We start from the raw sequence: 22,171 nt of genomic DNA, 5'->3' as shown, positions 1-22,171 counted from the left end.
ATTTCTTTGATTGAGACCGTGGTACTCAGCTTGTGTGAGAGTCCTTCCAATAACTTACTTTAATGAGACGAGTTGCAACAGCGGCCGATGAGGGGAGGAAATCTACTATATTCAAATCTACAATAAAGACGTCCTTCGAGACGTTGTTTTGAATCGGTCAGTATTGGGAATGCATGCATGCACAGCAGTGTATGCGGTAGGCCTACACGATGAAATCCTATGAGAATTCAAACAATGGTATGGGAGTTGGTACAAGCATTTAGTCGAATACATTCTCAAATCTTGCTTGAGGACTCAAGTATTTTTCCATTGGTGTTTGTATCCTACGTGTGTAATGCGAAGTTGCCTCCTTGAAATATAGTACTTCGGGATATGTACATTATCGTTTCAGCAGATCGGCATGAGTCTTTCAATTTATTGAAAGACTCTACTTTCAGTGGACTCGGAAAAACAATTCGATGCCAGGGTCAATAGTGATGATGCGCATGCGCCATATTTTAAATTTATCATAACTAGTTTGCAATCTCCTAGCTTCGCCAATGGTAACAGTTGCTAGGTGATACTTGCACAGTGTCATATTTGGGCAAATGATGCGCAGTCCTCTCATTGGGAGATTGAACTACTTTCCTGATGTTTTAAATAAAGTCGACCGAAATTTCCTATTCGTCATCAAGTATATGAAAAAGTTGAGAGTCGAATCAACTGTGGTCAGCAGCAAACCTACTTTACGGATGTTCGCTCCGATCTTCCAGTATGGGTTTCCACCAACACGCTCCTCTGCAAATATTGGACTAAATATTCTGTCTATACATGTGGGAACCTCACATATGAAAAACAAGGTGCAAAGGCAGCCAGTCATGAGGGACAACTGGTGTTGGGCCACAAGGTTACTGTCAGAGGACCGAGACAGCCGCTGTGCTTGGCTTACTGACTGAAACAGTGATTTTATTACAACGACATTGAGGATCATCAACAAGCACAGTGGTGTTGCGAATATGATTGGTAAATAGACGATTTTATCAACCACTTCTCCTAGTCCTGAAACGACCTTGATCCTTCTTAGGCCTCCAGGAAAACATGGATCATTTGGCTCGCCTTCAGTTGTTATATAGAGCCACCAATAACGCCAGATGTTACAAATAATCGCCAAAACCACCACAAATAGCATAGCCTTATTAGCATTTCCGCGTGTTGAGACAGACTTCCCTTTCAATGGGAAGGTTAACTTTATGAATCTGAAACAGCATTGAAAAATTAGCCTTACCGGATGAGAGTCAAACAATAAAATTGAACTCGAACATTACGTCGAGTCGGAGAGATCAGAGATAACCTATACCTAGTTGCATCTGATGATGCATGGTTGAAACGCGTAGGCCTATGTATCTCATAGACTTACCTTTCCAGAGCAACAAGCACCATCATGTGATTTCGCACTTGCAAAGTAATAAAGTAAGGTATCTCGAATGCATAGTACATGTACGGTATGATCTGAAATTCTCCGTATATTGCAACGAAGACTTCGTTCCCACTAATCATCCGTGAAATGAGATGCCGCACTGGGAATAAGATTAACGAAGTCACCAACAGGGACATGTCTGAATATGCCAGGCAGCGAAGAAGGTAGACTCCTAGAAGTTTGTCTGTGTGCATTCGCGTGAATGTGATCACATTGAGAGCACTCAGTATTACACCTATGACGCAGACTGGTCCTATGCCATAGATGTACATGTGGTGCACATACGTCCTTTCTTCGACGTCGACCGGTTTGTCACACGTCGCAAGGTCTGTGGCTCCGCTGCTGACCGCCGATTGCAATGCCATCTCAAAGACCCTCGTAGTCGACCCTTAAAAGAAACAGCAACTAATCGTAGACTGGCTGACAAATGCCTGTGGATCTCGCTCAGGAAAAGATCATTATTTTGGCGGACGGCTCTTTCACTTTCTGATGTGATGTAAAGCGTCAACATAACCTAATTCCAACATTGAACCTTTCTGCAACTGTGTGGCTTGGAACATGCACGAGAGAAACTCATCTGCGTATTGAGTGGACTTCACAATGACGAGGTTCAATTCGAACACCTAATGCCACCAAAGATATTGATAACGTTTTATATCAACTTACGACTCGATGCAATCTTTATTTTGTTCAAAACTTGCTGCGTGTGTAATTTGACTATCAGTATGCAGCTCTAATATCAGCCATGGTTATGTGGCGTTTTAATGTGAATAGGATTGAGTAAATGTCCACGTACTTTTTCGGTCGATGTGCGAACACTACCGGACCAATTACTTCAAAGTGAGGTTTTCCTTAAAGTATAGGTCAATGGCAGCTGCAGTGCTGTTCCTTACAATAACCACAGCAGGCATTTAAAATGACCCAGGAGCAGAGCAGATATCAAGTCGCGTATGATACAATGGGCTCATTAATGCTTGGCTGGCCATCATGGAAGTCGCCATTTGCATCGTATGACGTCACAAAATTGTATCTAACGTCATATAGAAATCTGTTGAAGCGAGGTGCGTCATACCTTTTCACAGGTACCCGACAAACAGTGACTCCATGGGTGTATCTGATTCCCTGTTCTCGAACCAAGAACGGTGTACTAAAACGAGTCGGACACACGAGAGCGCGTACGGGATATTATGCGTGATTTCAAAAAGAAAAGAGCATGAACACGTATTTCTTATTTAAAAGATTGTAGTATCTTGGCAAAGATGTCTAAACTACAGGCGGATTTCTCAATTAGCAACTAGATAAAACAGAGCAGAGTGTTACCACCACTTGCTGTGAATCTATTCGATACAATGTTTTACATGTGGGGAAACAACATTTTCTTTCAGGCGCGGCTCTAGCGCAACAAGTATATAAAGAAAGTATGCATTTATAAGTACGGTACTCATATAAAGTGACACGTTATCTGCCGTCTTCTTGGCGTCTAGAAAAAGCGACTGTTTACCCCGGCTGTTTACATTATATTGGTTTCTCTCGATTTTTATGATGTCGATACATTTTTCATTTGGGACAAGCGTGTGCGTGATATTGTTGTCAAAGCAAATAAAAGTGTGAGCGGGATGAAAAAAGGAATGCCAATTACTGAATTAGTTATTCATACTGTCCGCTGATTCACTGAATAAAGACACGACCGAATCATGTATCTACCTTTGAACTGGACCAGGTATATTCTCTGTGTACTTCTTGGTCATGGCGCTAAATATTTAGATGAAGAAAGTACGTGTCCTCATTTTTCTGGTCTGTCGCCTTTCGAGGTTCAGTTTTGCAAATAATTACATTGTGACAGCCAACATCTGCACTGATTAGGACGACTTAATCCCGTGGTCAATGTGAACCGTGTATCCCCTCTTCTGGGCCACCACTGCTTAATTTCAAATATGTGTCGATCTCTAATTTTGAGGAGTGCGGGAAAGTGGATCAAAATTTGGTTAATTGACTGATGACCATCACCATGCTATTAAACAGCAGCCAAGAAAAACAATGCTCTGCCACCGTAACATGACGATCATTTTGCCAACCAGTCACCAGATAACAGCACATTCATTTCGGTACATCTTCCTCAGACCCTGCGGAAGTAAAACTAAATGGAATAGATCAAAAGTTTGCCAGAAACAATGACGCACATGTTTCGTAGCAACGACTAAAATATAAAGACTGACGATCATTTGACGAAGATACACTGAAATACATTTGTTTTCAAAGGTTCACATTGTTTTTTATTCACAGAAGAAATATTATGTTGAACTATTTAAAGCAACAGTGTAAACACTAGACAGCCTAACATGCAGGCTTGGAGGCTTGTTTTGCAAGTATCCCCTGACCTCCATTTGAAACGTGCGAAAGGAGGGAATACGATGAAGACTCTGGTGTACGAGGATGACTTTATCTTATATTGTTTTCACTGATCACGCTTCTAAATAGTTGCTAAGGTAGCGATGATTACCGACACGGAGATCCAGCATCTTCTCATATTATTAAAATGTGAGGGGATTGTGTTGTCTAGTTTATGAAATCACAAAAGCTTCATCAGTTGATGAGCAAGAACCCCGCTTTACGCTCACCGATTTTCCGGTATGCTTCTCCACTCGTATTCTGATCAGCAAGTAACATATGCAGCCAGTCATGAGGACAACTAGTGCTGGGCAGCCTGATTACATATGCAGCCAGTCATGAGGACAACTGGTGCTGAGCAGCCTGATTACATATGCAGCCAGTCATGAGGACAACTGGTGCTGAGCAGCCTGATTACTGTCAGAAGACTTGGAAGCTGTTCTGCTCATTGACTGGCCCTGGCTATATTTCTCAAGAACGATGCCGTACGCCTTGGAAAGTATGTTGTAGGAGAAAGCCTCCCTGTTTGAAGCGGATATTCCTCCCTTTCAGTTCTTATATTCATTATCGATACACCTGTGACGAAGCTAAATTAAGACGCGATGACGTCCGCGGATGTCTGGGTGACGGTCTTTTAAAAGCTGCCGCTGTCATAATGGGATGTAATGTACTCAGCGCGACTATAGCATTTGTAACGGCAAACTAAAATCGACCGGCAAATGTAATGTTATTCAAGTAGTAACTATATCAACAACCTTTCTGATGCGTTTGCTACCAGGAAGTTTAACCAGCGAGGTAGTCATTAACACCATGCCTATGAATCGTGTTTTATAGGGATCAATGTTATTAACCTTGCCCTGATAACCCATTGGATTCAGTCTGTATATCTTGGGACTTTTTCCTGTCCGCTAAAAAAAATGCACAACATCAGTATGCTGCGATGCTTTTATGAACTAGGAAACCTGAGAAAAATTAGCAAGATTCTGGTCTAAGTTGTCCGAGAAAAGACGCCGCTCATCTGGGCTGAATAGCAAAAGGTGGTCCATAGGGCAATGGTGTGGGCAGGTGATGAGAAATGGAGAATGATTTAGCAGGTTCCTGTGTTTGATGAGGGTCAGGGGGACGATAAAGGTACGGCAATGACAGCATATGAATGCTTATTTTGGAGCACGCTGACTCTTACGCTGAAAGTGTACAGATGGAGGCCGTATAAGCCTCAAGTGATATTGGTTCACAATGTGATCCTTAATTGTTTTGCCTCTAAACTTGTGCTTTCCGTCATTTTTCTCCTTGAAATCTATCAATACAGGTCTCATTATTCTTCATTGCCTAGCTCAATTTGTATGTAGTTTTGTCTCTCGTCAGAGCTATTTCGTATTAATTGCTGTTTTTTTGAGAAAAGGTGTTTTTGTGGTCATTTGTCATCTCGAATTTTTATTTCCAGCCAAAACAAAACAGATACAGTTGGATGTCCTATTGTGTCGTATTGGGTTCCTTCAATGCCACGAACTCTGGCAGTGACCCATCCGGTCTGTGACACATAATGACAAAACAACATGGGAAAAATGATGATTCTGTTAAAACTTGCCATTTATTGATACATGTCGACACGGGTACAGTCAGCATCAGAACATTTCTTGCAGGTGGTTACGCGTCTTGATAATGTCAGATAATGAAAGGTAATGCCGTTCTCAGATGGCTAAGAAGGTCTCGATTTCAGCATTAGTCGTGTTGCATGCCTGAAGTCATTCCCTTGATTTGGTGCGTTATCTCCCAGTCCATACACCATCACCACCCACTCAAGGCATTTTGCTAGAGCATCCAGCCAAGTAATATATTGATTAACCCCGAATCAAAGCTTTGGTACATAGAAGTCATTGCTATTCCCACTGTAACATGTCTCCTCGGCATTTTCAATCAGTAATCAATTGGCTACATCGGGATGCTCGCGGGGTACAGTCGGTGCATAAATATCTGAGAGCCAAATTTTAGCGGAAGCCGTTTCATATCGTTGATCATGGTGGTTACTCCTCTGTTGACTCTTCCTAATACCAACAATTTCATCTGCGAGAAAGCAATTCCCGTAACTCGTCTTGCCTTCAACCGGAAGCTTATATTCAATTGTACGTATCAATGTGACAGCGTATTTTATGAGAATTACTTTCTCTCCTCAGATAACGTCATAATTTCCGAGCAGATATTAGCAATTTGGAATAGTATATGATGTATATCTACGAGGCGCCGCACAAGTTAATGATCAATGCATAACGGATCATAGAGCATTCCGGGCTCCGATGGAGCGCATAATTACCAACTTGTTACTGCGTCTAGGTATGCCACAGAGGTGGACAGCTATGGGATAGACGCCCATAGCATCTTTAACGAGGATCGATATCAAAACATTAGATATGTGTATTTCTCTTGGGACGAGACGTTAGCATTATGTTGTAGCAACTCTGAATGCTAAACGCACGCCTTGCTTACTCCTTTCCCGAGAGACGATTTGTAGGTTTTCTTTTTTTGATCCGCTTTGAGTATTAGGAATTAACAGTTATTAGTACCCTGTAGCAAACTCCAAAAGCTGAATTCGCCGGGCTCCTGTAGATTAGGTCAATGAAACCTGACGCTGGTATTCATCACCACTCTTACCTAATTTTAAACATGAACTTCAAGATTATGATTTTTACATTACAATTTCAAGTGAATGGGACGCAAATAATCAATCGACATACCTGTAGATCTGTCAAGAGTAGGCTGATAAACCAAACAATCAAAATGCAGGTGCATGCTCACCCTCTGAAGATAGCAGTTTCCCAGTACCACACCAATGGTTCAGATTTCGATGAAATTATACGAACGAATTTGTATTTTTCATGAGAAAAGGTTTTACCGACGATGGAAGAGGATGTTGACACCTTCACCCATGTCCTTCAAGAGCCTGACGAGAACCGTAAAATCAAATTCCATTGGCCTTCTACAGCGATTTCACTGATTCTGCCGTCACTGCTATTTTCATCAAAGACACTCAAGATCAATGAATGTTGAAAAACGCTCCACTCTGAGATGAGCCGATTCAAAGACACAATGAACCTCCGTTACCTGATTACAATAGACTAGCGTCTCTTCATCAGCTCAGCCATCTCGTGTATCTTTCGGGATGCGGATTTCCCGCGCCGTAACTATGGTAACTGCATGCCGCCGCCGCACACCTTGCATCGTGGGTGGAGGGCATTTCGGAGGAGAATATATGAGGACTAATGAAGCAGAAGTGAGTGTAGTTTGCGGCTTCCTGAAGGCAGATTAGGACGGTTTGTAGTTACAACAAAAAGTGGTGGAAGATAATGCGCCGGGTAGATTTGCAGCAATTTTTCTGCACTTTCAGTGTTACTAATGAGGCCGTACAGATCATTATTCTTGAATAGATGTTTTCTTCCATTAACTGGTCTGGGGAACCATAGCTGCTTCGGATACCCGGGATCTGTAGGTTTTCATCGGCCTTCTGAAAAAACCCACTTGAATGTACTAATTGGGCCGCGTGTCAAACGGCTCAAAGTAGAAATAAGTAGAAAGGTTGCGTTGTTGTGGTAAGAGTGAAAGACTCATGACTGCGAGTTCAAACTCTGTACTGTATAATGCTGAAAGACACCAAAAATCATACCGGTTTTTCACGAGAATTAGAAGGATACGTGACGTGCCTTGTCGCCGGCACTTCACATTGCTGGAAAGACTTTGGGACGCCATGCCAGAGCACGCTGAGCAGATATTTGCTCTTGTAAAAGCGGCCTATAACCGAAGATTCGAAACTCGTTAGAATTTTCTATAAAATATCGTCGAGTCGCTTCATAACTTCAATAAAGTAAACCAGTTTTGCCATCAGACGTTCTACTTGAGCAAAGTCAATTGATAGAATGTATCACCCACGCAGAGATTCGTCGTGGCCTCAAGATATCATTGTGGATTGGGTTATGTTGATTGTCAGTTGACGAGCGGTGTATGCATGCGAAATAATCGCGTTGGAAATATATCATCTCTCGGGTATACATGTGAAGCTAGGTGGCGTTGACTCTCAACTGGGTGACAGTTATTGATTTAAACGACCCGTCGCGATGAAAGGAAACTATACCACATACCCTAGTTGATATGAAAAGAGTCTTCTAAATGAATTTGAAAGACTTTGAAATACTTTGACATCTTTCCGGGCAGATTTGTCCAGCAGGGACGTGTTCTGCAAGATGATTGACACATTATTTTTCGAATTTGGCAGCCGTAGACGATCTTCAACGTCTATCCTACACAAATGAATTTAGACTCTCAATCATGGTTTTACAACAAATACGGAATGTCTCGACGCCAAAGACACAGCGATTCTACTCTAAGGTAATATATATTCATGGAATGTCTACCATCGGAACGAAACTGAATCAGGACAGGCATTGATAAGATTAGAGAAAAAGCTTCAAATCAAGAAAAGAAGAACTCGCCGATTATTCACTTTGGCTTGTAACAACTCACCATATTCAATTATTGACTGTGTCACCAGGGAGAATCGCATTCTCGCGCATTTTCACAACGGCTGCCTACTCAGACGAGTTACTTGATGTTGGCAGACACGTCACGTGATGTTGGCAGACACGTCACGTGATGCAGGCGACCATGCGGCTCCATCCATGTCTGATTGATCAACCTTAATCATCACTATCTTCGAATCATTCCTACCCCGGCAACGCATTTTGACTGTGACCTAAGTGACCTTGAACTTGTTGACCGTGACTTTGTTGACATTGAAGGTGTTGACCGTGACCTTGTTGACATAGAATGCGTTGACCTTGTCCTTGCTTGTTTACATTGAACGTCTTGACCGTGACCTTGTTGACTCTGACATTATGTCAAACTAAACAGACATGAGACCGATCTCTGTCTTTCTCCGCAAGTCAGAGCTGTATACAGAACCTATTATAGCAACAGCAACATTAGCAAAAACCTCCTCGAGTCATCTTGTACTTTATAAGGCGTTTATCAATAATATCGTGAATGGTGTTCTAGGAATTTTTTTACAGCAACTGACAATGAGAACTAAGCCTTTATTTTCTCCATCCAACTTTCCATCGCTGAAGGAAATGGCCAACAATCAACCAGTGAGGCTCTCAATCTCTCTGAAAAATGACGCGTCTTATTTGCCAGTCATTCAGTCTCGTTTATGATGGTATAATCCACTGCTTGAACTTATAGCAAAGAAGAAGCTAACGTTTTATATCGCTCCACAATGGTAATGGGAGCTGTTTTTCCATAAAGAGCATTGTTCTGTAGTTTAGAGTAATCACCTAGGATCTCCAGTCATTTTGGTCTTCAGTCAGAGATCATGACGTCAAATTGATAGACTAATGTCTATGGTTTCTCTGTGTGGTATGCATGATGGTTTCCAAGTTTGCCGAGATAGCAAGGATAGATTTGGTCTCAAGGGTACATCTTTTATAGGAAAATAATGAAGAAGTTCTGGCAGTAGCAATCTGGTACGTTCCGCGGTTAATCGATGAGAGCTAAATTAGTTTCAAAAAGCCTCATATATTCAGTCCTCAAGGATAGCTATTAGTTACACATTCATCCCTAGATCTACCATGGGTGAGCATGTCATCACTGTTGAACAGCCCACGCTGCGTTATAGCCATTGTCGTATTGCATTTCAGATTTCTACCTCAATGATCTGTCAAAACAAAAACATGATTCCAACTAATGTAATGTGTTTCTTGTGTCGTTTCAGGCAGTGTTATATTACTTACTATATTAGGTTTTTTCAAGTCTTCCCTAGGTAAGTCAAAGTTCTGTTTATAATCAATGTTCTTTCAATCTAACATCGACCGAACTCAGCAGTTTGCTTTTTCATGGCTCAATGAGAAAGCCAAACGGTTAAACTGCCTTGTACCTGTCATAAAGTATTTAGAACGCTAGAAATCAAGAATGTCTTTAATTTGTGTTCGCTATTGAAAAGTCATGGTGTCTATGGCTTTCTCTGGGGGAAACAAACTGTGATTATGTGCAGTCAGTCGCATCCTTGCTCTGACCATGTCTAAAAACCGTAATTGATTTCGTTTAAATGATACAGTTCAACAAACAACAGGCCCTTTTTGACGCCCACCAACCATATTGCCCGCTTAAAACAACAATGACCCAGAGCCATATAGCCAGCATTGTTTCCAAGGCAATGTTAGCTATTCGGAAATGAGCCAAAGAATAATGGAATGATATCTCCCACTGGCCAAACGTAATACGATTTACGCCTCTTTTATATCCTTTAAATAAATCTCAATCCCGACATCGTAGAAGACAGCAAGACCTTAAGGGGAGCACTCCGATATGTTGGCTCGCTTTCTGTCCGCAGTATCCAATAATCTGCGGCAAGAGCTGATTGCATTATCCAAAAAAATCAATCGGGTAGGTCAGTCTCAGGTGCACACAAAGGGAGTTCATTGATTCTATGCAATGGACAAAGGTTCGGTCAAAAGCCTGTCACGATTCCTTCATTTCCTTAATTTTCTCACCGCGTTGCTTTCTAGGGTAAATATTGACCCCATGCCATGATATAGCTTTTCATTTACTTGTAAGACGTCGTAAAGCGCACCATGAATAAGCAAATTTCGTCGCTGCTTCCTGCTACAGTTACATGTACCAGTGCGACCAGTGTTGAAAAAGTGCTCGTTTGCGGGTAAAACCGGTATCACTGGGCTAGATGTTCATTGCAGGTACAACGATCACCTATTCCCGTCGCGCGCAGGCAGCGCGTGTGACCACCGTAATCGAGATTTATTTGTCGGATGCAATCATGATTGCAGGTCGCAGTTACAAAAAGCGCTTGTTTACGGGAGCTGAGAAGATTCTCAGAGCAGGCACACATTCTTGTTAAACTCGACTGAAATCCCCGATGTACGCATAACACACACCGTCCCCGATGGTATGCCTTGTTTCTTCACAGTGTACTTGGTTTCGGTCAAAAACGTCTCACATTACAAACCGGTTCTTTTTCACAGTTTTAGCTTTCTGGGTTGTCATATCCCGTGTGTTTACCCTGCTCAAGTTCTGCCGGTATAACAAAGAGTTTTAACGAGTTTGAGCTGATCGAAGACGATCCTGCGATACGGATCTTTTGTCATTGAGTGTAAAAACCCGATACCGAACAAGACATGCCTTTCTCTTCAAGAAGGAGATTAGCTGTCGCCTGTCTTATGAGAAGATAGTCGAGGGGATCCAAAGTATCTATATATTATCCTTCAGGCGGTTCAAAGAATTCTAAGATCTTGGCGAGCAATTGGGGCACTGCTTAATATGCTGTCCGGAAACAGTAGGCAATTGTTTCTTAATGACTCCTAAGGTAGGGATGATACCTTGTCTATCTCGATACAACCTGAGCATTGGATACGAAATGGACAATGTATCACCTTTGGTATTCTGAAACTGTTCAGGAAATGCGATATTTGGTTTCTATACATTCAAAGGATGCAAACCGAACAACTTTGGATAAGCTATGTAGCACTATTAGAAGGGTAGATAAGCTGCCTCTATCCAAAGATATCAGAAGTTTGTTTTACCTTTGTTCCTTCTGTGATATTTTGATTTCAAAGTTGTTCTGGCGTTGACTATGATTCAAACTACATAGCGTTAGTTTCCCGGACTGCAGCTCGAGTGAATGTGCTATTTTTGTCCCCAGGTAAAGGCGTAACACCAGACGGGCAAAACCATTGGCCAGATAGGGGAGTCCTAGTTGTGCATGTAGTGCATTGCATTAGTACTACATGTACTGGTGACCCCTATTGGGCAGTACCCATTCCCCTGTTCCCTGGGAACGGGTGTTACTTGTAGATGTCCTTCATAGGCATTCTTTGGAGAGGTTTCTCCCATCCTGCTAGAGTCACCGACTATCAAAACAATTAATTGTCAGTGCAATTATCAATTTAGAATCGATCATCTTGAAAGACACCTAAATTAGAAATGTGCCTTACAGAACCATCAAAATATGTCAAAACGAGCCACAGGTCTACAGGAAAACCATTATCATAAAAATACTATTCTTTCTTTAGTTTATACATGCGTCAATCCTGCGTGAATGAAGGGCAATGGCTCTTTCAAGTCTGTTCTTAAAAAATATCTCGGCACAGGACAAACCATCAGACAGTGCGTAATTGGAAATGCCAAAGATTTGATCACAATTACGGAATGCGGGGATGTTTTCATCCATTTAGTGCACATCATTGATTATCATTAATCCCTCTCGTGTCGAAATGTCAGTTGAGCATTTTAAAGCGGGATCCGTTATTGGTGCAGTGCCGTCATTCTGACTGGAGCCTTCAGGGTTCATGGTCTTTTCTCTAACATGTCTAACGGTCTAGTGTATAAGCTGATCTGGATTATGACACGGTAGAGAGTGCATCGTGGCTGTCGTGTATGGTATACCGGCACAAATCGACGACGACGTTGACGGCACATCATTTGCTGAAACAATTGAAAAACGAACATTCTCTTTGAAAATTACAGCGTCGGAATCCGAATAGCGCAGTTTGCCAACGCTCTGAATTAGCCTACGGTAATCCTCGTACACAGAACGCTGTATCTCACCCACTGCGCGCCTTCAGGTAGAGTGGAAAACTTATTTTGGGCCCACACAGTGCCTTTCGTGGATGATTCATCTGTAACTATCTCTCTCAGGATGCATTTTGTCTATTCGTATAAGTGTTGTCATTCGAATGATCCCAGGGAAGCTTCGAATGAGAAAACTATTTTAGAAAGAAAAATTGCAAAATTACTATTTCATATTCTGTTCTTATTCTGTTCTGATATATCAGGGCGCTACTTCTCTCTTGGTGCGCTCCTGGACGCCCATAAAGGTGGTCACCCTCATAACGTGATAGCAGTAAGTGACGTGCTATTCTCTAATTCCTGACCGCCATACTTTGCTACGATCTATCACAGCGCTGACCATTTGACCGCCGTCAGTCGTGGAGATGGTCATCTTAACTGGTTAATAGAGAGCGACATTTCGGCCATAAAGCTGACAGGACTGTGATTAACTGTACGAGATGTTAGTGATAATCTAACACTAGGCAATCTCTTAGAATGTGTCCCATAAGTGGATCCTAGCTCATAAAACACCGCCTTCTTCTGTCCATGAGTCCTTTGTTGTATAGGGATAAAGACTACTGCTATGTCGTAAACGGTTGTCTTCTAAGGCCGCCAAGATTACATCGAGTTCACGATTTCACATGTAACGTGTCACTGTTCACTTTTCATGCGTGACATAAAGAACGGACATGTCATTTCCAAAGAGCGGGCTACATACGATTCACGATGTCACCATGCACACTCACTTCGTGTCAGGTAACTCGTGACAAGTGAAACGTGAACAGTGACGGCGTGAATCCTCTCTGTTGGTAACTCATTCCGTAAACCAAGTCGAACAAACAAGAAAACACCGGGAGGGGTTTTGTGCTGCCAGGGACAGCGATGCACCAGTGAAGTACCAGGGACTATGCAAATTTCTTGTTCATGAAATATCTACAGGTGCAAAAATGAGTTTAGAAAACGCGGGGCTAAATCACCTCAAACGGATGATATGTAATACATTGCGTACATTCTAGCAGTAGGAGTTATCAGTAACGTACCTAGCGGCGAAGGTTTTAAAATGGGCATGTCGCATGCGATCTGTGTCAATTGGGTCATCATAATTAGTTGACTGAAAGCAAAAAAAGCCACATTTGACCATTCTTTCCAATAGTTATCGTATCAGTAACGTCGCCTTGTCAGTCTCGTTTCGTTTTGGCGATGCATAACACGGAACGACATTTAGCCTATAGATATCCAGTAAACGTGTGATTAACTCAGCCAGTCTTTCCAGCGATAATATCGTAACATACGATTACTGTGCAATCTAGAAGATACAAGTCAATCAACCGATCGAAACATTAGTATGTGTCGGTGGTGCATGTTACTAATCTGATAGTGCATCGAATCAACATGTGAGTTGTCACAGCTTGATACTTGGAAATATAAGCTGTCGTTTGAAATCGAGCTAACGTTATTTCATAACCAGGTGGTCGTTACTTCGACTTTCCAATGACTCGTAAAACCCGCCGGCGTTCCTCTACCTGGAGGTATCTATTCCACGGCAAGCAAAATACCTCGCCAAGAGAGAAACACCCGACGGACTATCCTCCGGCTGTAGAGTAATGAAAAACACTCAACGGGTCTCAGATAAGACACACTCACTCCTCTTGGTGAAAAGCTAAGGCAAAAGAAAAAGAAAAACACAGCATATTTGAAACTCCTGTGTATACGAATACTCATCCCTTGACCTCAACAATAATGAAAGGCGTCGAATCTGAGACGTGTCGGTTGGCACTTCCCAAGGTGATATGACGCGTGGATGATATTCTGACATCCTCTAGATAACATTATAATGCAATCAATGTGATTTCCCTCCTGGTGTCTCAATGCTAAGCATCAGTGACAGAGATTCATATATTCACTGGGAGAGACTGGCTGGGTTAAGCTAAGGTAGAGAGAACGGTGGCTCAATACTAGACAGCAATGACAGGGATGTGAAATTAACTTGGTGGGAATGCTTGGAGAGAGGTTATATGGCAGAGGGAAATTGACAGACCACATTTATCGACGTGCCTGATTCTTAACTACGCCACCCAGCCGATGTCGATGGACCATGGGCATTTCCTGATCAGGATCAGAGTTTTCCATCTCCTTGACTGGCTGCCGATCTTGGCGGGGCCAGTCCCCTGGCGAGCAGACAATACCACTGTGTTGATAGAATTGAAAAACGAAAAGAAATAAAACGACACAAATCCATTATCTTTGTATAAGACGTTCAAGCCTGTAATGAGTTCAACAAACTCTACAACTTGTCCTTGTTTGACGATCACCGAGCCTCCTGTTAAACTATTCTTCACTCGAGTCTGTATGAATGCCAAGATGTTCACAATTTTACATGAAGTTAGTTTAAATGCCCATCACTTGGACATCGTGAGGACAGAGTGACTAAATCTAAAATAGCTACGAAGTTCTAACGGTGGTAGACAATTAATTTGTTACTAGTCCGAGAGAGATCGATGCGGTCAAATTATTTTGTTGAACAATTCAAAATAGACCGAAATTTTCTATTTGTTACCAAATAGATGAAGAAGTTGGACGAGGAATCCAATGTTATTAGCATTAAACCCGCCTTGCGTATGGTAACACCTATTTCCCAAAGTACGGAGTTCTTGACCAAGATGGGAGCAACAATTCTGTTGATACAGGCTGGTACCTCACATATGAAAAATAGCGTACAGATGCAACCTGTCATCAAAGACAACTGGTGTTGAGCTGCCTGACTTTTGTCATTTGTCTTTGAAAGCTGTTGGGATCTACTCAGGGACTTCATCAAAGAAGTTATGACGACTATATTCAAGAGTAACAAAAGTCCAAGTGGTGCAACGAACATAATAGTTAAGTAGACCATTCGATCGGCCTCGTCTCCTTCTGGATGTTTCTTGAGCCTTGTTATGCCACTGGGAAAACATGGGTTGTCCCCCTCGCCTTCTGTGGTGAAATAGAACCACCAGTACCGCCAGATGTTGCATCCTATCGCTAGGATTATAACAAAGACGATGGCCTTATTGGCGTTACCTTGAGTTGAGATCGTCTTTGCCTTCAGAGGGAAAGTCAGTTTCAAAAATCTGGAATGTTAATGTGACATATTAAAATACGTACACCAACACGTGGCTTTAAAATGTGTTACATGTATGGGAATGGTAGTGTTGAAACATTTCAAGTTGATCTACAAAAAATGATGTTACGAATACTTCATTTCTGATGTTACTCATCTTCCTATTCTATCATGGGCGATGGCAGTGTCCATAGCTAGGTTAGAAATGTCTGGACGGAAGAGCAGGTTTGTCTTCACCTTTTTTGGCAAAAAAGCTTTAAAAAAGTCAAATAAACATTAAGTAGAGTCTTCGGTAAACATAAGGTGTGTTACCTAGCAACCCAGTTTCATGGTATTCGCACACAGGACGGAGTGCTGCACTGATAGTAACTGGGGACGTAATGGATGACGAGTTCAATTATTTAAATGAAACCGCCTTGCTTTGCAAATATGCGTGGATTATTGCCTAACGTTCCAACTGAATAACTGTTTGTTAATGTGTTGATATTGTTTAAAGATCATTTGCACTGCTTTTCTCTAAATATGTTCATCCTTTTGGTTTAGCCTCACTAGTATAAACTCCGCATTTTTTTACAAACTGCCGGAAACTTCAGGCATGTAGATACTTTGAGGCCTCTGTATTCTTCCAAAAGCATGATCTGGCCTGGCATTCCATTCAAAATATTGTGTTGGGAGTGGAACCATCCGCAAGGTACCGCGTAGGGGATACCATTACGAATGCTGGGGAGGGGGGGGGGGGCCTTTATTAATATTGATATGTACTGTGCCTGCTAAAAAGCAATTTTGAGATTAGTTTCACTCCGATAACGGTAATGTGACATCAGGATAACAATGGTAAAAGTAGTGTTAATTGATGGCTGTGTGGGACTGTTTGGTCTGGGATGGGCTGAATCGACATAGCAAACAGTCCATTGTGGAGTTTGTGGTTTTTATCATTATCGCGTTGAATCACCTGACTTGTTTTTGACGTCACGGTAAATAACCAAGTCGACTTCGCATTGGCAGGGATTGCACGAGCATGAGTTGTTACTGTTCCGGATTGAAGCTGTATTTTCTCGTTGGAAAAACAAACAATTTCAAGAACCGATTATGTCATCTAAAGTCCATCCTATACGAAGCAAATCACCCGGACGAAAGGACATGAACACCAACAGCATCAATACGTTCACCGCGAAACGCCGGGCGGAGGAGGATTCAAAACACCGTCAGAAGGATACAACAAATGACCGAGTTACTGGGTCACCAAAGCCACATGTTAAGGGAGTGTCAAAAGCAAATTCTACCGATGAGAGCATATCTGCAGACAAAGAGGAGACAAGTCCTCACCTAGAACTGACGTCCCTTGCAAAGAATACGCTTGAACCAACAGCTACCTGGGCGCCTCTTGCCTTTGACAATCCTGCGACTGAAACACCGGATAATGTCCTTGCTTCAACGTCACCAATAGCGATAGATGTTGGGGAATACTGCTCTCCTGTGGAAAATACTAGCACAACGATCGAAGTGCCTAACATTCGAAGCGAAGCAATTTTGGAGAACGTTACAAGTACGGGAAAAGTTGTTGAGGAAGACCAACCCACACACGATGGTTCTGATGCAATTACTGAAGGAGCTGTCAAGATGGTAGGAAATGCTGAGATTGTTGTAGAGTGCCCTGCTGAGGAATTAACGAATGAATCACCTGAAACAGATTTGAAAATCGTTACAAACACTGAGACAAATGGACGGGCAATGGCACCGATAACACAGCCGGAGTCGCTGGAGACAGTCGTTCCGTTTCACGATGGCACGATGCAAGAGGAATTCTTAAAATGTAACTCTGGCCTTGCTGATGCTAATGGGGAAACCAGGGATAAGCCATCGAAAGAGGTTGGCGGAACGAGTTCGCTGGATGATTTGCTTGATGCCTTGAACGGATCAGAAGGGGCTGCTGTCTTGACTGGTCGGCAGAAATCACGATTCTTGACAATTCTATGCGAAGATGATGTGGAGTCCGTGAAATACATCTACAATAAGTTGTCTGGGAATGCCAACGCTTTTTTTCACTTGTGTATCATTGGTGGATTTGAACATTTCAAATTTTCCAGCAGGTGTTCCGAGTACAGCAGGGACATTGTTAACAGAACGTATTTCAAACGAGTACCTCTCCTTTCTGCTCTTTTCTGTTCGCTAAACGTGTTTACTTTCTACCTGGAAACATCACCGCGTAAGGATGTTATAGAGATGGAAGAGAATGGGAAACACAATATTCTGCATGCCCTTATCCTAGGCAGTTTCTTGAGGATTCGCTCTGAGGAACAATACGTGTTGCTTTATGAAAAAGCAATGACGTTTTTCGGCGATGGTTGCCAGAGGCAGGAACTCCTTCATTGTGAAACCGACGGTGGCTTCAGACCACTAGAATTAGCCTCCAAACTCGGCCAATACAAGCTATGTTTGAAAATATTAGAGACGGAGGAAGTGTACAAAATGAAGGTGGACGCGTTTGGGCCGCACCTTCACATTGAGTACAACGTGTCGGAGTACTACACAACCGGGTCTCGCAGGGATAAGTCACTTATTCATGATCTGGTCCGGATTCGAGAGGATCGCTTGCCAGCGCTTCACGATAGCAATCTGATGTATCATCCCCTCATCAAGGCATGGCGCAAGACCGCCTATTGGGCAGGCATACCAGCCATTGCTTTCTGGTTTTTATTCCGACTAGCCTTCCTCTACTTAGCACTTTCACCAATACCAACAAACACCGACGATCTATTCGTATATTTTGACTATTTTCTCGTTACAAAGGATATTAATTTCACCTTTGTGCATTCTGGAAATTCGACCAATTTGGCCTCCATCCTAGCCGAGGTCAAAGACTACACAGAATTTAGTTATCAAGCGGGCCACGAACAACAAATCAGTTGTTTGACAAAATATGTTCGTGTTTTGGCGCCGACAAGAGACGTATGGCAAACTTTGAATAAAATGATGAAATTGTCTACTCTGCCCCTATTTATAGCTGCGGCTCTCGGTGTCCTATACGATTTGTTTGACCTTCTGATAACAGTACTGAAGCGTCTCCGGAGGCGAAAGCTAGCAGCTTACTCAGAGGGATCAGGCAGCCGCGTGATTGACACGAAGTTCTTTCGGGTGACGTTCTTCTTCATGGCCCTAGGATACGCGATATTCACAGCCACAGGGATGTTGTTTTTCTTGAGTCTGGATAGAACTATCTCTTTGAAGGTCAAAGATATAATCACCTTGATTCATATATCAGCTCTTTCCTACTCAGTGGCGAAAGTCTTAACCATTTGGTCGTTGTTATACTTCGTCCAACTCTTACCGGGGATAGGACGGTTCGTGATCGGATTCCAACGCATGATAATGGCGCTGATGCAATTCATTTTGGTCTTATTCATGATCTTCATCTCATTTTCACTCACATTGACCAGCGTCTTGAGACTAGACTGTAACAAGACGGAGTTTAAAGACAACGCACAAGGCATGTATTCGACCTTTCTCATAATGCTAAACATGTTGGACTTAAGTAAGTTCCAAATACATGCTGGTTACGTCGTGTCTGTTCTGCATGTTGCCTTCATTATGATCGTCACAATATTGCTGATTAACTTCCTCATCGCCATCATGTCAAATAAACATTCGGATATGAATCATTATGGTGACATTATCCACACATTGTGCTGCCTCGCCGTGGCACTGACAGCATCTCGCAAAATCACGATGTTGCTATGCTGTAGGCGCAAGAAACGGCGAGATGATGACGTCATTGTGGTGACGAGGATCAGACGACCGAATGAAAACAATTTAATATAATCAACGTGAAACCAAAAACCCTTGCATCCGGCAAACGGCCCTGCATCACCCGCCGATGACACTACTGGACAAGTTAGTTTCTCGGAAATGATCATCCCAATTCAGCAGTTGAGGTAATACTATCTGGGAGGTGACTGGATATTCATGTATTGGAATATAGATCCCTAAATTCGTCAGTCAGTTCGAAATTGACCCGTTCCCGAAAATGCGCGCTGCTTACTCAATATTAAAAGTGAATAGTACAATGCTATGTGGTGTGGATACAAAAGGTCCACAGTTGGTAATGTGATGATAAGGTCTTTCCGAATTTAACATTGTTACGCTGAGCACTAATCCTTAAATGAAGATCTGGTGAAGAGAACAATGGGGGTAGGCTCCGTCACCTCATGGATAGGTAGTTTCTCTTGTACCTGTGGTCAAATGCTGGACTGTTCGTCTTCAATGTCGTGTTAGTCAAAGGCAGCTCATATTCATTTGTACTGGAATTCTATCTCGAGGGAAGGTGAGCCGGATAGACCCAGGACGTGGCAGAGGTTCACGCCACAACTTGGACGCTCGATATCAAGCACACAGTGTTTTCGAATATAGTGTGGCTGGACTGTTTAGTTTCGCCTATATAAGACCGCTTCATTATTTACAACGAAATCAACGCAGAGGCTAAGCCGAAACATAACTTGGTAACGCCAACCTATTTTAGTCATGTTTTTCTCAATTTTGAACAGACGATTGTGTGCATTATGTCATAATACTCAGAAACGGTCTTAGATAGGAGGAACTAAAGAAAAGTGCTAGAATTTTGAATGTGCCGTTTTGTCTAGTAGTTGACCTAGGCATGTTTGAAATCCAAATCATGTTCTTTGTAATTAACCAATAACATGTATAAATTTGAACTCTCAATATATCGGTTCTTTTGCACGTCATTGACTCGTTTCTAATAAATCACCAAAGCTGAGGCGAATCTTATTGAATCTGAGTCTTCGTTATTCATTTGGTTCCATGGGCATTCGGCTGCAACCGGTGTCCTTTCTTCCTTAAACACGGGAATCATTAATTAATGAGAGTCCCACTTACCTCTCAAGAGCAACAAGCACCATCATATGATTTCGCACTTGCAAGCTGATGAAGTACGGTATCACGAACGCATAGTACAAGTGCGGTATGATCTCAAACTCCCCGTAAATTGCATGAAAAACGTGATCTCCGGTTATGATCTGTCCCAAGAGGCGACGTAGAGAGAATATGATGAAGGAGGTACTGAGTACGGTTATGTCGGAATATGCCAGACATCGCAGCAGGTAAACACCAAGCAGTTTGTCCTTGTTTATCTTGGTGAAGGTCTTGATATTGAGAACATTCAGTATGATACCACTGATGCAAACTGGACCAATGGCATAGACGAACATGTACTGAGCGTAGGTATTCTTGGATACTACATCGGCGCAGCTCCAAGACTTGTTGTCCACTTCGGATCCTGAATCATTGGCCGCCATGTCAATCTCTACAGGCTCCCAAAGGAAGGTATTGGTTATTCCGTGCAGCTGGAAGTCCTCCTAAGTAGGTCCGTGATTTTTTCGCTAATAATACGATCCCCTTTAGAAAGCCTAAAAACCTTTCTCAACAGTAAAGGTAATCTAGTCCTTCGAAGGGGGGAGGGTGATGGGTAGATCTAAGCCTATGAAAGGCTAAAGCTTGCCCTGTGCGTGAATCTTCAAGCTGATGTCTCAGCTCAACATAGATCGTACGTGTTGTGCTCCCCTCTCGCCTCCGAGCTTTCAGAGCTTTCAACAAGTTGACAGCCACCCCTCGTGCAGCATAGATCTCGGAACGCCTCACGTTGTAGAAATAGTTATATGGACAACATGTAAAGAAGCGTAGCTGATTCTGATCCTGATCCTGATAACGACACAGATGCGCATCATCTAAGCAATGTTGGGGCCTAAGTGACTCCTAACTTCCTAACTAAGGGCGAGTCATACTTATGCATGGGTGTCAGGTGTACATGCAACAAGATCCCAACGTGAATGTTCATGAGCGATTTTTAGTTTTGTGTTGAGTCTCGAATAACACTGAGTGGATTAAATGTACATACGAGACCAGAAAAAAGCCATTTGGAGGCAACGCCAGTGTTGAAACTGTTAATGGTGTACACAATGTATTTCCTTTGTTAGAAAAATTATGAATTGCATGTACACGCCGTTATCGAAAGGTCTTCAGTAAAACCAGTACTTTTTGTCGGCAATTGCAAGGCCAGGCATGGTCAGTAATTGACATTTAACCTACTATTCGCCATTATTTTGTAGTTCAAATATCAAAGCATGAGCAGTGTAATGTATTTTCCATTTTATATGAGATCAAGTCGTTCTCTTTCTCGAAATATAAATGCTTCCCCAGCTATCATCCCACAACCAACCACACCTACTGCCATTTTCTCCGGCCCATAACACTAGAAACGACAATGTAGTCTAAAAACGTGAATTCATAATAAACAGCTCAAAACCGCCCACTGCAGCAAATGACTCGGTGCAAGAAATTGGTGCCTGTACTGCTGTGCACGCTGGAAACACGACATCACCAAACAAAGCATTCCTGATGATATTCAGCTGTCTGAATATATTCAGAGATCTGCTTCATGCAGTATTACCATCATTGCATTGGGCCAACAAACATCTGTATGATCATATGCATCACCATGGGGCTCACTGTTATCTGGTCAAAGCGAACTCGATGCTGGACCACTGCAGCTTTGATGAAGTAGTGCAAGGAGATGGAACATGTTACATGTCGTGTTCACTTGGAACACGACT

At 42.4% G+C, this 22,171-nt stretch overlaps 2 protein-coding genes across 4 annotated transcripts in view; one reads left to right on the top strand and one right to left on the bottom strand.

The window, feature by feature from the left end:
- Window positions 1–22,171, top strand: part of LOC135496212 (uncharacterized) — an 82,588-nt gene that overhangs the window by 31,562 nt on the left and 28,855 nt on the right. For all 3 annotated transcript variants that reach the window (XM_064785396.1, XM_064785395.1, XM_064785394.1), the window contains exon 3: window positions 9,603–9,650. In XM_064785396.1, coding sequence (XP_064641466.1) covers window positions 9,603–9,650 — 48 coding nt within the window. The remainder of the gene's footprint in view (window positions 1–9,602; window positions 9,651–22,171) is intronic.
- Window positions 14,122–21,293, bottom strand: LOC135496247 (FMRFamide receptor-like). Its single transcript, XM_064785472.1, has 2 exons — window positions 20,439–21,293; window positions 14,122–15,558 (listed from the first exon to the last, which is right to left on the bottom strand). The coding sequence occupies exons 1-2, from the start codon at window positions 20,855–20,857 to the stop codon at window positions 14,961–14,963; spliced, it is 1,017 nt and encodes a 338-aa protein (XP_064641542.1). The 5' UTR covers window positions 20,858–21,293; the 3' UTR covers window positions 14,122–14,960.

This window comes from Lineus longissimus, chromosome 11, assembly GCF_910592395.1.
Source record: "Lineus longissimus chromosome 11, tnLinLong1.2, whole genome shotgun sequence".
NCBI lineage: Eukaryota > Metazoa > Nemertea > Pilidiophora > Heteronemertea > Lineidae > Lineus > Lineus longissimus.
The sequence above is the reverse complement of the archived record's forward strand: the minus strand, read 5'-3'. Positions and strand labels throughout refer to the sequence as shown.

Coding starts and splice junctions, on each gene's coding strand:
- LOC135496247 (XM_064785472.1), bottom strand. CDS start 20,857: ATGGCGGCCAATGATTCAGGATCCGAAGTGGACAACAAGTCTTGGAGC. Junction 15,559..20,438: donor GTGCTTGTTGCTCTTGAGAG/GTAAGTGGGACT, acceptor TTAACATTCCAG/ATTTTTGAAACTGACTTTCC.